Raw genomic sequence first — 16,356 nt, 5'->3', positions numbered from 1 at the left:
TGACAACTGGAAGTTAAGGTGACTGTGTGAAGTGTTTCTTTATTTGTTTTATATAGATAAAGAAGCAGGGGTACATTAACCAAGAAGCACAGGAGGAATGGGAATGTACTTATAGTACATATGGTCTAATATGTTGATGAATATGTGAAGGTCTGTGTTCCTTTGAAGGGATCTCCAATAAATGTCATTTCATGGTTATTTTTTTTTTTGCATCAATAAAATAAATTCGGAATATTGTTTTTAACATTATACAGTAAAAGAGTGGACTGATTTAAGCAATTTGTTGGTAAGTGATACTTTCTTTGCAGTCATTTTTATGCAAACTGACATCTATATTGAGCAATACATATTTTTAACAGTTAATGTTTTATCAGTTAGCCTTAGAAAAATAACTGTCTATTTTTTACATACTTAAGTCACAATAAATATTTAGTAATCAATCATTCTTCATTGGTCAAATTGTGTAAAGGTAAAAACAAATCTAGTTTATTATTCCAGTGGTATAGAATAATATGCTAAGGAAAAAGCCTTTAACTAATTTAATTACCTTCACCTATAGATGATGGCATTTCACTGCATCCCTTTGCATTCAGTGACTAAACAAAATGTTGGCTTTAAAAAAAATGATGGAGTGCATTCAACTACAGGGCATTTCTTCTAGTTCCTTTTCTGAGGACTCAAATCCTGAAATTTAAAAATAGTAACAAATTCTTTGGTTTACACAGTCAAAAGCTCCTGGGATCCTTAAATTACCCTTCAAGAATGCAAATATCCCATATGGGTGACAAGTATATAATGATGCTATGCATGTTGAATACTTGAAAACCTTAACTGTGCGTTAGTGAAAAAAATATAGAATAACATGTCCAATGTTCAGAAGAGGCATTAAAAAAAGATACTTTGTATATATATATATATATATATATATATATATATATATATATATATAGGTATATATATTCCTGGTATATATGTGCATGTCTGACAGTGAAATGGTGGCTGGTATATCAACTTGATTTATGTTTACCAGGAAATTCAAGGCAGCATTGCACCTGAATAAAAAAAAACATCTATGCATCAAAACGCAATGTAAAGAAACACTACAATGTCTATATAATAAAGCTTAGTTCCGTTTACTCAGCAAACATACATTTAGTGGTATGTTCTTCAAAAGTCCCTCATATTTATTATTTGCTGTATTATTATATTTTACAATATAGATTTTTGAACATTTGCACGTTCATTATTGACTGCTGTCTTTTACATGCCTAATGTAGTTATCTCTGTTTATTTAACCTAATGCCGGATTACACCTGGATTAGTAGCAAGGTATGTGATAAAGCAGCCATATATTAGAGAATACAGCCTAGTGGAGAGTATCTGGCCAGTGATGCTTCCAGAAGAACATTCTATTTTAAGAATATTAGAACGCTTATGTGATTGACATTTCCATTTTGTGTTACACAAGATCAGTTTATACCGGGTAGTGAATTTTGCTGATATTGATTGAAATGTAGAAGATATGTATCAATAATGTAATATAAATGCATCTGCTGTAAATTACACTTTGAGGATATGTGAGACGGGTGTACATTTATAATTCTCCCTATAAAGCCACCTGACAAAAAACTTGGCTAAAAATATATTGATACACAAAATGTAATGGTAAACCAAATAGACACCAACAAAATTCTGTATTCAAAGGTAAAACATTGTGTGTTGCTATTTTACCTTCTGTGTTTTTTCACAGAGCTGGAAGAATTGTGAATTACACTGATACATCGGAATGAGAGCTACTCACAATATGATCTTCTTGTCTGTATAAAGTCACCATGCTATGATACATATTGGCATGGCTTTCTCAGCCTTCTTTAATTTAAATAGTAAATGAAGCATTGGCGGGGGGGCAAGACACAACACAAACAATAAATGTCTGATTATTTAAACATAGGATATAGTAAACTGTTACCTACATGTTATAAAAAGACATGCTGACTGCATTTATGAAAAGCATCCAACTGCCAAAAAGCCTTGGGATTGCATTTTCTTAACAATAACATTCTCTCACTGTGAAAAAATGTGGGTTTAAAAAAAATAAAAAAAATAAACAAACAGATATAAGGACCCTTCAGGTTTTCTTCTTACCTACCAGCATACGTTGTTGTTGTAAAAGGTTTTCATGACCTGTGTCTTTAACAATAAGTGCCAGTTCAAAAATATTCTCAATGCATAGGATCTGAAAAAGAACAGTTTATATTAGATGCATAAAAATGTAACTGACAAGTTACTGAGAAATAAAAGGTGACCAGAATGTAGTTAGGGCAATATATATATATATATATATATATATATATATATATATATATATATATATATATATATATATATATATATATATATATCATATATATGAAATATATATATATATATATATATCATATATATGAAATATATATATATATATATATATATATATATATATTATATATCATACTATTTAATTGTTGTTTTAGAGGAGAATTCTAGAACTTAGCCATACATTATTTGAAGTAATGCAAGTGAGATAATAAAATAATATTATGTTCTAAAGAGTCCATAACACAAAGGAGATCACTGTAAGCCCTGGAGTAAACACTGTGTACCAGAGGCAGATCATTGTGAAGTTCGAGGCAATAAGTAAGTGATCGTGGGAAAGCAGTGGGTGCGTGAGAGGCTAACATAGACAGTCACGCCGTGCCTGCTATTAACATCGGAAGGAAAGGTATAGAAGCGGCAACTTGGGCGGACTGCAGTGCAAGAATTCCAAAAGAGGTTTATTAAAACTCGCTTGTGCTTTGTATTTTCTGAATCAGAATCCAGAACAAGATTTTCATTCAGTAAAATGCAGTGGGCTTTTTTTCTTCAAAAAATATTATATGGAAGCACACTTAGCGTTTAACTTCCAAAAGGAAGGCCTTAATGGATACACAGGCTGTTATTATATTATATATATATTATTCCATAGACACTGATGCGCGATGCTGGCAGACCCGCTGCTGAGGTGTTATTATCGTAATCCTGTGTTATACAGGCAGCCTCCGGCCGGCACAGCTCATTGCCTCCCATAAAGGGCTTTACAGGTTTATTGCACCGTGTTAATAGCCCTCACAGTGTATTGGCAGCGCTTCCCTCGCCGTTACAGCGCGGCAGCTCAATTGTTTTATTGGCCCAGGCAAGTGAATGGGACAGTAGTACCTCAGGACAGGAGCTGCAGAGCCATTCAAGCGAAACAGATATACGCTTGTTTACAACTAGCAAGAAACCACTCCTGAACTGGATGCATTAGGTGTATGCGCGTTTTAAACTAGTGTGAAAATAGCTGAGATTTGTGTCACTCGCTGCCAAGGTGGCAGCCTGGCGAAGAGGGAACGCCGATAAGTTTAGCTGCCTCCAGGCAGCTGCCCGATACAGGGGGTATACCTTGATAGAACGTTGGACCGGCTGGGGCAGTAGTCATTGGTTGTCAAGAAGCCTCTCTGTGCTGCGATTGGCCGGCTTTCATGTCGCTCCCGGAATATGATTGGCTCGGCTTGCCTGCCAGTTTGTTGGATGGACTGACTGCTTCTCCAGCCGAAGTTCCGCCCCTTCACTCCTAATTGATATTATTGGAGTGTGGAGCAGTCAGAGGCTGGCAGGCTGGCGCAGAGCATATCGCCGGAGAGGCTGCTGAGGAGGGGAGCCGTGCACAGGAATTTAGTGTCCAGTGCAATGTGACACACACAGATCTACAGACCACGAGCCGAGAACAGCCCACTCAAGACAAATTCACTTCACAGCAGCCCACGCTTCCACGTCTACAATAACTTCCAGCACTTAAAGCAACAATAGACTGCGCGATATCAGCATTGATCACTCAAGACCTGTTCAATGCACCATGGTTCTTCGGGTCTGGTACCCTTCTTGGATTACATCATGCTTCTTCTTCTTGGGTTTTGCACACATGGTGGAGGGACAGTCTATAAAAGAAGGTGAGAGATCGGCGCAGATCGCGTGGGGGGGGGATAGACCAGGGGGTACAAAGTTTATTGTCTCTTTTCTCGTTTTTAATGCAGTTATAAGTTGATGGGTAGCACCGGAGATAAAGAGTTATCTTTATGATGGAGAAAGTGTCTCACTGTACGTCATGGGAAGATACGGCAGCCTCTATGTTTAGGGCTGTCCCCTGAGGGATATGTTGTTTAGTTATTATGAGAATCTGCTCTATTTATAATATTCCGATGAGGGAATTTTGCAGCCTGATTACGACAAAGAGCTGGGTCATGGAAGAGTTTCCCCCTGGCATGTGTTATGTTGAAATACTTTATATTGTGTTACTGTGATCAGTGTGCATTGTCATTCATATGTGACACATACAGGTGCAAAGTTAATGGTGTCATCAGTGCTGACCTGCATTACACCCACTCGGCATCTCATCAGTGTCTAGTGAGAGGGTCTTCCATTTGATTTCTTTCTGTCCGATATTCCTGGTGCTGCACAGGTGTCACCATCAATTAAAATTGATGATTGCAACACATCTGCAATCAGCCTCATGCTGCCCCCTTCTCGGTCCTTTTAACAGGCAGATGGGCTCCCAGGCAGCAGGGCAGTCCAGATGTTCAGGTAAACCAAGGGATCTGATAGGAAGGTGCCATGCAGTGCCTGTACGAGGAGACTAAATGGGCACGATGCATCTCCTGTGGGGCAAACTTCACGTGTTGCCCTGCATGCGGCATCCTGCATCAGGCTACGCTGCCCAATACAAGCCGAGTGGGTGCAGATAATGCGCTGTGCTATTGTATGGATATTGGATGTGTGCTATGCATACCAATAGGACCCATCTGTTAAAGGGTTAATACAGCAGTGCTATGAAGCATGCCTTTTTCCCAAGGACAAGAGTAAATTAAGGTATTTTGGAAAGTGAAATTAGATGCTGGTTAGATACCCTACCTGTGATTAGATAGATGAGCTTCTAAAACTTCCAAGAGGGTTGGAGTTAAATGTAGCTGGCACTTTTGGTAGTATAGGTGGGCAGACCAGGTGAAGTCATCCCATGCCCTGTGTCTAGGTATAGGAGAGGATCATGGAAGCACAGTGCCCCCAGAGATAGTGAATGCATTATGCAGATCACAGCTTTATATTAGCAGTGAATGATCCAGCCAAAGAGGAGCAAAAACTGCATTATCCAGCAGCACATAAGGAAAGGACTGCTGCCTCTTTCTTCCCTGGAGCAGTTTTACATGGTTAGTCCTGTGAATTTGAATGGATCTAGAAAGATCAGACTCCAAACGCTTGGAGGCGAAATATATCTATTTCTTCTCCTTCTGCTTGAATCCACACATCTTACTGTTGAAATCAGTGCTTTGGGGTACTCCTGACACACTTTCTAAGCTTGATCAGTGATAAATCAGGGGCCAGCGGAGACACCATGGAAGAAAATAACACCAGGGTGCTTGATCCGATTTAAAATGCGTGTGCAAGAATGAAATCATGAAATTCCATGTATTGATACACTGCTTGCAAGGCATACAAAGTCCAGTGGGTGCAAATGCATTGAATACAGGTTAACAAACAGGGTCGTGTCCTAAATGAGAATCTAAAAATAAAATTAATTACATCATATCAATAGTTTTAAAAATAAGCAACCCAAGTAATTAACTTCATAACATGTAACTGGTTGCACCAGTAAGCATATAACATCTTATGGTTTGATAATTTTTTTAAATTTTGCAACACTAACAAAAATTAGGTTACAAAACCCTGCTTGTTTGTGTATATATATATATATATATATATATATATATATATATATATAATGAGAAAAAATGCTTCTTGGTAACAGGAATTTTGGACATCATCAAATATGCCCATAATACTGTGATTAAATATATTATAATACTATCATTTAAAAATGTGTATATTACAATATGATGGATATATTTGATGATCTCCAAAATTCTGCATGTTACCCAGAAGCATTTTTTTTTGCCCTTATTACTTCATAGCAGATGTGAGCATTTTAAGCAGGAAAGTAGAGGAGGTGAAAGTGTGCTGTTGGAGAATGTCAGCTTTCTTTACTCAGATTAAGTTTGTATGTTTCTGCGTATTGTGTGGTATGTTTTGTTCAAGGGGAGCTGGAGCTTTTGCAGAATACTGGAGCCCTGCTGGCTGTCATTTGCAGCTGTGGGGGGTGGGGAGGCATTTCTCTATTATGTGTCCAATCCAGACTTTATTACTTTTTTTATTTTATCTATATAGCACCAACATTTACACAGTACTCTTTACCGTAAAAAAATATGACAAAACTAGAATTGATAGACTAACCAACATTAGGTAAAGAGGGCCCTGCTCACAACTTTCCGATCTAGACTTCTCAATCTGAATCCAGATAGCTGCACCGTCTATAATCAGTTTTCCCAATTCTTTAAGAATATAACTGTGTGTTTTGTGTGTATTAAAACCAATCGTCTACCGGTGGCATATTAATCACCATATCTGCTCATTTCTACTTTGTAAAGCAAGATTCCTTATGCTAAACAAATATCAAAATCCAAAATCAATTTATATTGTATTGAATGTATCGTGACATGGTTTTCGAAGCAGTGGTGATGTCATATTTGAAAACTGTCGAATTGATTTACAAATAATCAACTGTTTTTTTCTTGAAGCGCAGCAAATATAAAATGTTTTTTTTTTTTTTTTGTTAGAAATGTAATGAAATTACTCACATGCTCCATTGATCAACTGCTTGGCTCTCGTGTAGGAAATATTAGTCATATCACTATACAGTAAAACAGTAATGCTTTCTGTTAACTTTAGCAAAAAACTAATATCCTTCTTTTTTTATGTTCACTTTTTCAAATAAGTTAGTGCAACACTTCTTGTACAAGACCAGTGTTATTTTATGCACTTTACTATGGATGGAACACTTGTAGTATATATGTAGTAATATTTTGTTGATGCCTTGAACTCATGTATGAACATTTATTTTTTTTGCTGAAAATATAACTTTTTTAAGTTACTCTTTAAGCCTTTTTTTTTAACATAACTTTTCATGTATGTTACGTTAAGACATTGTTGTGTGTTACTTTTAAAATATGTGACAAGTTCCAATTTCGGCAATAAGTTTGTTTTTGTACAGTAAGTTGCTCATAGATAGTAGAGATATTTATTTATTTTTTTTATTTTGTGACTGTTGAATTTTTTTTCCCCTTGCCCGTCCTCGCAGAATTGAAAAGTGCAAAGTTAAATGGTTGGATGCTAAATAATAAAAACTAAAGAAAACAAAGCACCTTTCTACATTCACTCTAGTAAATATACCTATATGTATTCTAGTCATTATACTACTAGCGTCTTTTGTATTAATGTTTAATGTTTATTAATGTGTATTACTTGGTACGGTCAAAAACATATGAATAATTACCGTTACATGTTTTTCAGTAATATTGCTGGACTCCAAAGCACAACAGACCGAACTGGAATGGATCTCTACTCCCTCCAGTGGGGTAAGATTTCTCCCAAAAACCGAAAATTACAATTCCGCAGCAAAGCTGTTCCATATGCGTTTCAGTATTTTACAAGGGGGAAAAAAAAAGTTTTGAATTTCTGTGATTAATTAAGTAACATTAGACACCATTTAAATTAAATTTAAATAAAAACACATTTCGCAAAATTCACAAAAAAAATAAATCTGCTTCAGTCAGTTTTGTTCATCCACCTGACATTTCCCATTCTAATGGTGCCCTTGTATAAACCGTGCATATTACGTATCCTAGAATTTCAGATAGCAGTGCGTTGACATGAATGTTTGCCGTTGAATATAATTAGGCATGTTATTGTAGTTGGAACTTGCTGAATGCTAAGTACGACACGCTAACATGCTTAGGATAGTCCAGTGCTTAGGAAATAATTACCAAGGGGCAGAGGATTAACTATCAGATATTGGAATCGCACGAGTTCAGCATCCAGAACTGAACATAGTGCCCTTCAAATAGTTAAGCGGTTAATTAAAATATACTGTTTTAAGAGGTCCTATTGCGTTCATTCGAATGTACATTTTCAAAATTAAATGTTGGATTGCCGCCATAAATTAATTACGAGAAAACCATTTGTGGCATTGAAGATATAAATAGGAAGCAGCACAGTTTTGCTTGAATTATGTCTTTTTTTGTACTCCCATTTTGTAATCAGTTGCCATGTGACCTGCAAATTTCCATAAGAAAGACACCAAAGTAAATGAGCACTAGGACATAGCTGGTCTTTCCAATTGTTCAAAGATTAAACCAAAATTCTCTTCATAGCTTTGGATCTTTTCAGATCCAACAGAAAATATCTGGAATTTCTTTCTTTCCTTTTTTTTTTGAAAAAGAAAAAAAAAGTTAGAATTAACAAAACAGGGAAATCTTTGGAAGGGGATAAGATGTGTTTTCTAGGTACCCATGGATGTGTATTGTTAGTGTGGCTGGTTTCACATGACAGTCCGTCTTTGAATGACTCGGGCAGAATTTCCTTCGTAAGCCAGAGTGAATGTTCCACAGAATCTCTAAATCAACACAATATACTTGTGTATAGCTGAAAAAGTATGGAGTTATTCAAAGGGTAAAAAAAAATTAAACATTTGTACTTGCCAAAACTGCTGGAAATATGTACACAATATATCCACAGAGAAAAATAAATAAAAAAAAATTATAAAATATAATATATATATATATATATATATATATAATTTTTGTGTGTGTACACTCATATGTGCAAATAAATATCCTCATAAATAAATAATCTGAATCGCAATTTGCTATGTCCAAAATACTCTATTCTTTTACTGAGTATTTGTTTATTAATTGTTATTTTTAATTATGCTTTTAGAAAAATACTAGTAAGCTTAAGGGATGATGTTTTGATATATATTTTATTTTAGAACTAATTAAATTGCAGTTAATCCACTTTTATCCCTTTTGTGCTTTTGTCATCCTTATCACTCCATGCTTTGGAAATGACTCTCATTCCCATTTGGAAAACGTGAACTGAATTCCATAAGTCATACTGTTTATCCATAGATTTATCCTTTTTTTTCGATCTTTTGGTTTGGTAAATGCATGTAATGTAAATGTAATACTTTCCCAAATGAACACTGTAGATTGTATTAAAGATCAGTCAATGGACAGAATGCGATATCTCACCTAACATTCAAGGTAGGAAGACAGAAGTGTATTTACTGTACATAGTAAGTAAACAGTACATTAAATTCATAGCCATCCTTTACACAACAACATTTAGAATTCTTCTGGCAAGCGGACAATATACCAAACACCATTTCCAGCTCACATTCATGTCAACCACAATAAATGATTTCTCTTATCTGGAGAAAAATATTAGTAATGGAAGGTGTAGAGGACTGCACATTTATATTTTTCACTGTTAAAATACTTTTTTTACAGTAATGGAAAAAAAAAAAAGGAAGTAAACAGGAGTCACTTATTGTAGAACTTTTAGTGAAATAAAATTACCTTTCTTAAAAGCTTAACCTCACATTCATCATATTTAGGCAATGTTATCCACTGAGCTGAATCCGCTTTTAAAAAGTTATTTGCAACCAAGAAATTACATTTCCATAATTAGTCTTCTCTCCAGGCCACAACATATTTACATGGGATTAGCGTTGGCTTTTACTTAAAGCTGTTTTCCTCCAAAGAGTCCTTAAGACATTCCTCCAAAAGTTGTCGTTTTCAGATATATCATGTATTGACCGCAGTTAAAAATGCACTTGGTAGGTTAGGTTGAATATATCTGGAGTGTGTATGTTATTTAGTGAAGGTGACAACAACAACTTTATATTTGTATCAGACACATTGTAAATAAGAAGTATGCCGAGATAACGCATTACAGTGTTTTGGGCAGTGCAGGCAAGTCATTTAAGAACTTGGAAGTTTTTTTTCTTCCTGTGAAATAATGTTGCCTTTGTTAAATTTGCTAATATTATTTTCACCTATTTTCAGTGGGAAGAAATCAGTGGATTGGATGAAAATTACACGCCAATTAGAACTTATCAGGTATGTCAGGTCTTGGAGCCCAACCAGAACAACTGGCTGCGGACTAACTGGATTTCAAAGGGGAACGCACAAAGGATTTTTGTTGAGCTGAAGTTCACATTAAGGGATTGTAATAGTCTTCCTGGTGTACTGGGAACTTGCAAGGAAACCTTTAACTTGTATTATTACGAAACAGATTATGATACTGGCAGAAACATGAGAGAAAATCAATACGTGAAAATAGATACTATTGCAGCGGACGAAAGTTTTACCCAAGGAGACCTTGGGGAACGGAAAATGAAACTTAACACAGAGGTCCGAGAGATTGGACCTCTTTCCAGAAAAGGATTTTACCTGGCATTTCAGGACGTTGGAGCCTGTATTGCTTTGGTCTCTGTGAAAGTGTACTACAAAAAATGTTGGTCCATTATTGAGAATTTAGCCATTTTCCCTGATACCGTCACTGGTTCAGAATTCTCATCCTTGGTCGAAGTAAGAGGGACCTGTGTGACCAATGCTGAAGAAGAAGCGGAAAATTCTCCCAGGATGCACTGCAGTGCTGAAGGCGAGTGGTTGGTGCCCATCGGGAAATGTATCTGTAGAGCAGGATACCAGCAAAAAGGAGACACATGTGAACGTAAGTCGTACCTATTTTACTGGTTACCTTTGATACTAGTTCTGTGTATGTTGTTATTTATGTTATTTATTATTAGACCGTGACGATGAACTATTTATTGTATGTTTTATAAATTAAAATCCGTGATAAAGTCAATGTGTTCAAGTTTAAAATTCTGCAATAAAATAAAATTCCACTTGTGATCACAAATCTTACCTTGTGATGGGATTCTGTTGTATAGTCAGAAAGATTATGTTAATATTTTTATAATTAATACTAAGCTTCATGAGTTGGACATTGCTTTAGCCACGGCAGTGAAAAGGAATGTAGTTTGTAAAAACTTTCTAAGGATTCTTAAACTAGTATGAAAGTGCATGAATTATAATAGTTTACTAGGCACAAAGTAGATTAATAGATCTGAAAAATACATTGGGTACGGGTCTATATGAGCCCAAGAAAAATGGCACTGGTAAAATATTGGCTGGGTGACATATCTGGCCTTGGAAAAGGCATAATGAAATGTCATAGATGTTACTTAAAAAAACGGCAAGTTGTGTATTGACCACATTTGTAGGCTTATGTTCCTCACCTGGAACGGTCCTACTTGGAAAAATGAAATTATCGCTGTGTTAAACGTCCTGATGTGTAACACTGGCTCAGCGTAACACTCAGTGTAACTTTCACGGAAATTCATATATTGTAGTAAAACAGAAGAAATGATCCTATGTAAACATAAGCACAAGAGCCTACTACATTCCAGATTTTACTTTGTGTGTAGTTAGTTGTGAGACCCAGCCAATGAGAAATTATATGGAAGACATATGATAATGTTATTCCTGGCAGTTAAAAAATAATTAATTATTATCTGTGTTAGGTTACCACTCATAATACTGTTGACAAAAATAAGGACATAAGGACAAAAATAGTACAATGTTATAAATACGTTCCTGATAACACAATAGGAATAAGGTAAAATGTCTAAAGGTTTTTTCCAGGCTAATTAATGGACATTCTCTCTCCTATTTATGTTATTTTTATTCTATTACTACAATAGAAAGGGCAAAAAAACAACCTTTTGGAGTAGCGACATGACTAACTGCTGCTAAAATATTTAAACATATATTGTTAATTTTTGTTAAAACGCATAAAAAAAGGGTTCTGCTTCTGGCTAGCACCTAAATATAATATTTAAAAGAAAAAAAAACAACACACAACCGACATTTTGCACAGCCTTTTTTTGACATGCAAATGACATAACAGGTACTTTGAGATGTCCCGCAGTTGGGTTATCATAAGAGAATCGCTGTCAAGGTTTAGTAAACACTTATTACGTTTGCCCTTAAAAACAAATGTATGCTGTTCTACCGTAGCGAACATTGTGGGGAAGTTCAGCTCTGATAACAGCAACTTTGGAATAGAAGATCATTTATCCTGCAGTGCACAGCATTTTCCAAATGCATACCAAGCAGCAACATGCCTGGCATAACCGAGTGTAATGCTTACTTATTTGTTATTCTAAATTATTGAAAGTATATATCAGAGGGAAGTTTGTGATGCCTTCCCCCCGGGAGACGTTGTTGCCCCAAACCCTCAGACCCTCTGTTCTGCAATTTTAAAAGGTTTCGAAATTGATGTGCTGATGTGACGGAAGTAGCGGAATTCTCCATGAAACACATTTCTGTGTTTTTTTTCCCCCCAGTTCTTGTAGACAGGCAAAGAGCGTGCGTGCGTGCGGCTCGACTTGGCATTTCTAGTCATTTCACAAACACACTGAACTCACTTCCACCTCCTCAACACAAACTCATCATTTCCCAAGCCTGCTTTATATCCGTTTTATTATGTACGGCCCCTCAATTAAATTCCTTTATTACCATTTTTTTTTGTGTGTGAACAAATTACCCAAGGAATTGAAATACATCAAGCTTTTAAATATCAATTGTTAAATAAGCCATCGGATTAGGTTTGAAACAAATGTCAACATTAATAGTGATTTTGGAGGGAAAAAAGAAGGCTGTGCTCATTTTTACAATTACATCAATATCCTTCTCATCTAAAATGTGGTACTTTTTTTTTATGAAATACACGTTCTGATTCTAGTGTAATGATAAATAGGGCAGGGTCCTGATGAAGAGCTCGTTCGTTTACACGTATCACTTTTTGATGATGCAAACCTCAATTTTATAATCCTTCAGGAAACTAAAATTGCTTTCTTTAATAAGGTCTGCTCTATAATTGCGTAGCACTGGTGGCTTTCAGACACCCTTGTAGCTGAGCACGGTTCACATTAATATGTGCAGGAGAGGAATTGAAGCTGGGTTTTTAAAGTTGAAGGATAATCTAGTTAGCAGTGAAGGTTATGGGTTGCTCAGACACCTCTATCATTTCACGGTGTTCTGTATAAGCTGGTAACCGCGTTAAAGACACGGTACCCTATTTTTAAAGACCCTTTCAATTTCTTTACTTGCGCTGCTGATCTTTGGTGGCCGAAAGTCGGTTTCCTATTTTTTTTATTTTTAGTAAAAACCACAAGAGCGATTTGCCAAAAAAAAAAAGAACAAAAAGCTCTTTTAGAAAGAATATTAAAAACCTATTTACAAGGTGCTTGTATTGATATTTATTCTGGAAGGGTTGCTTTTTGTTTTTGTTTGCTGCAATATCTCCCAGTTGTGGCTTCAGTCCCAAATGACTGCTCCCCAACATACATCAGATTTTCTATTCACAGTACATCATCTTTCCTCCTGGCAGCCGTATTGTGAATTTCCCCATAGCCAGCGTTCTGCAGCTCACTTGCCAATGCGCTTTGTCATTGATCTATAGATCAGTGTGAGAAAGCTGGCGTCCCACTTTCCGTTCCGTACAGATATATTCTGCTGTTTTGGGAAAACTCCAGGCCTTTTTTGATATTCCTCCTGCCAAGCTGTTTGAGCACAGAATAAAAGACTACAATCGGCCCCCAAATTATCTAAAATTTATACCTGGGTATATTTAAACAATGAAACGGTATAAACTATACATATATATAGAGAGAGAGAGAGAGAGAGAGAGGGGGACAGAGAGAGAGAGAGAGATAGAGGGGGAGAGAGAGAGGAGAAAAAAACCAACCACATTCCACGCATTTCACTCTCAATAGAGAATCGTTATGGAAATTGCAGTTAGCAACAGAACTAGGTCATTATTAAATCATTATTTGGCAGCTAACCCCGCAATCGCGTTAACTGCCCATAGCATTGTACCGTGCAATATACTAGGTGATTCTGAGTTGACCCCGCTAAAGGCTTAACTCATTTTTTGTCTTCAGTGACTGATAGCTCATGGAATCATAAGCCTTCCTAAAACCTAAGCTTCTCCCAAGTCCCTACGGCGTCTAAACATTCCGTACATTATCAGCTCCTAACAGCACGTCTTCTTTCTGCGCCCAGGCGTCGCTATATTTTCAGCGATTAGTTTAATTAATTTGGTCGTAGTGCCTTTTTTTCAGTAACTTCTCACCTGGGAAGGCAGAGTTAGTTCTCTACATGTTTATCAAGGCCTGCAGCGACGCACACAATTTATATATCGCCACAAAGAACTATAGTGCAGAAATCAATTTGCCTTCAACATTAATAATGCATGATCATATTGCTTTAGTCAATTCCCTCTTCCTAGCGTCTCCTTGTTATCGTGGTTTGCTAAAATAAATGCAGGAAAAAAAAAAACAGTTAACTAAGCAGTCCACGGAGCAATTACTTACCGTAATCACCGAAAAGACCACTTGAACTGTCCTATCTAAAGCTACGTTTTCCTATCACCTCAACCTGACCTCTCGCTGAAGCGAAGATTGGTCACGCAGGATGCGATTAAAATCGTGTCTGTTTTGACGTGGGAGAATGCTCAGATGTAGAATCAAGTGTTTAGGATTTAGCAGTAGGACATCTGTGAAGATGCGCCTGGAGGCTCTTCTCACAAATCACAGGTCTCTGTTGCCAAAACGGAGAAAAGTTTCCGAACACACAGGAAAAATTTGTCATTCGTTGAGTTTTTTTGAGCACCGGGAAACGGACTGGTCAAAGCAGCTGGCTACTGATCATATATTTGATGGTGTGTTGTTGTATAGGTACATTGGAAGAGCAGTGAAGTATTTTATGAAGAATATTTATTGGTCGACGACCGTCTAGATTAATATTTAATTTTAGCCACACATTTGGCTAGATTAGCGACTACATTTATGAGTATTTAGAACAGTTCATTATTGGTTATTAAACACGCTGATGAGCATTATGGCTTTTGGAACGGGTTCTTTCAAACAAGTCATCAAAAAGCATCAGCTATGTAATGATGGGCTTTGACTAAATTGTACTGTGATTTAATCATTCATCAAGGTAGAGAAAGGAAAAAGAGGAGCCTCAGTTTCATTCTTTTATCCTCAAAACAAAGGGCTGCTATGAAGGCATAACCTGATAGCTGTACATAGTAGCAAGAATTGTTCTTTCCTCTGAAACAGGTTTGCGTCGTTATTTCTGAACCAACCATGGTTACAAAGAGGAGAGGAAATGTGGAACATATTGTATTTTTTATATGTAGATTTTTTTTCTGGAAGACTTGTTCATTTTCTACTGAATTGTTTAAAAGAGTCGAGAGGCATTTTATTATCATCTAGAAGAGTTTTGTTTTTATCAATAAGATTTGTTGGTAAATTTTTCTAGAGCCCGATGCAATTATGTAAATTACTAAATAAATAAAATAAATCAGTCAAATTTGTGGTCTTTTATCAGTAGCAGCACAGTATTGAAAAACTAACCTGATCTTGACAAAAGAAAGGAGCCACGTAGCGATGGCTTCTAAAAATGTGATGCTAGTTCTTGATATTATGTGTGTTTTTATACGGATAACCATGGCTACTAGAAAAAAAAATTATCTAGCCGACTTTTAAAATGTCCATTTGGCTTCTAAACCATCTACACCTTATTTCTTTTGAGAGATGGTCCAGAATTTGTAACATATCCGTAAATGCAAATATTAACGTAATAATGGGGAAAAATGTTAATAGAAAAGTAAAAGCATATGTTTGTTTACCTTTTTATTTGTTAAATTTCATTGTGACGCTGGAAAATAGAAAGTTGACGATTAAAATGATTCAATCAGCCTTGCTCACGTCCTAAAAAAGGCAAGAAAAAAATATCTGGGAAATTGTTGGACACGCCGCATGATGGCTAATAGTTCACTGTCCTTGACACAGTCATATCTCATGGTGTTAGTGTGATCATCTCGGACTTGTATGGGACTACTTCCTGCTGCCTTTTTAAATGAGCAGTTGCTTCAAGCACTTGAAAGCGCAGACCACTTTACAATATCAATCCCTTCTACTACTTGCGGATGATATCTCCTGCTTTTTCTGTAGCGTCTTCACACTATAATCAAAAACATATTGATTTAGCTTTTAGCTATTTTCTCAGGACATCTAAGCCCACCACAGCGCCTGTGTTCCCGCTCATTCTGTCTGGACTTGCGGAATCCTTTACTTGAAGATACTTGGATAGTGACGACAGAAAAGAACTAAATAGCCCATTTAGTCTCCCTTTTGTGAATCGTTTGTCCGTTTCTCTGGATAGCTTTATGCACACCCCAAGCTTTCTTGAATTAAAAGAGAAGGTGAAACGAACTTGCAGATGGAAATGTATCCTTTCCTCTTCAGAAGACTCGATAATTCTCTATTGGCTT

At 36.3% G+C, this 16,356-nt stretch overlaps 1 protein-coding gene across 4 annotated transcripts in view; it reads left to right on the top strand.

The window, feature by feature from the left end:
* Positions 1-3,676: 3,676 nt before the first annotated feature.
* EPHA7 (EPH receptor A7) overlaps positions 3,677-16,356 on the top strand; it is a 94,198-nt gene continuing 81,518 nt past the window's right edge. For all 4 annotated transcript variants that reach the window (XM_053461094.1, XM_053461092.1, XM_053461093.1 and 1 more), the window contains exons 1-3: positions 3,677-4,007; positions 7,456-7,520; positions 10,011-10,680. In XM_053461094.1, coding sequence (XP_053317069.1) covers positions 3,914-4,007; positions 7,456-7,520; positions 10,011-10,680 — 829 coding nt within the window. In that variant the 5' untranslated portion in view covers positions 3,677-3,913. The remainder of the gene's footprint in view (positions 4,008-7,455; positions 7,521-10,010; positions 10,681-16,356) is intronic.

Source organism: Spea bombifrons, chromosome 3 (assembly GCF_027358695.1).
Source record: "Spea bombifrons isolate aSpeBom1 chromosome 3, aSpeBom1.2.pri, whole genome shotgun sequence".
Taxonomy (NCBI): Eukaryota; Metazoa; Chordata; class Amphibia; order Anura; family Pelobatidae; genus Spea; species Spea bombifrons.
Note: the sequence above shows the minus strand (reverse complement) of the source record. Positions and strands in the feature narration are given on the sequence as shown.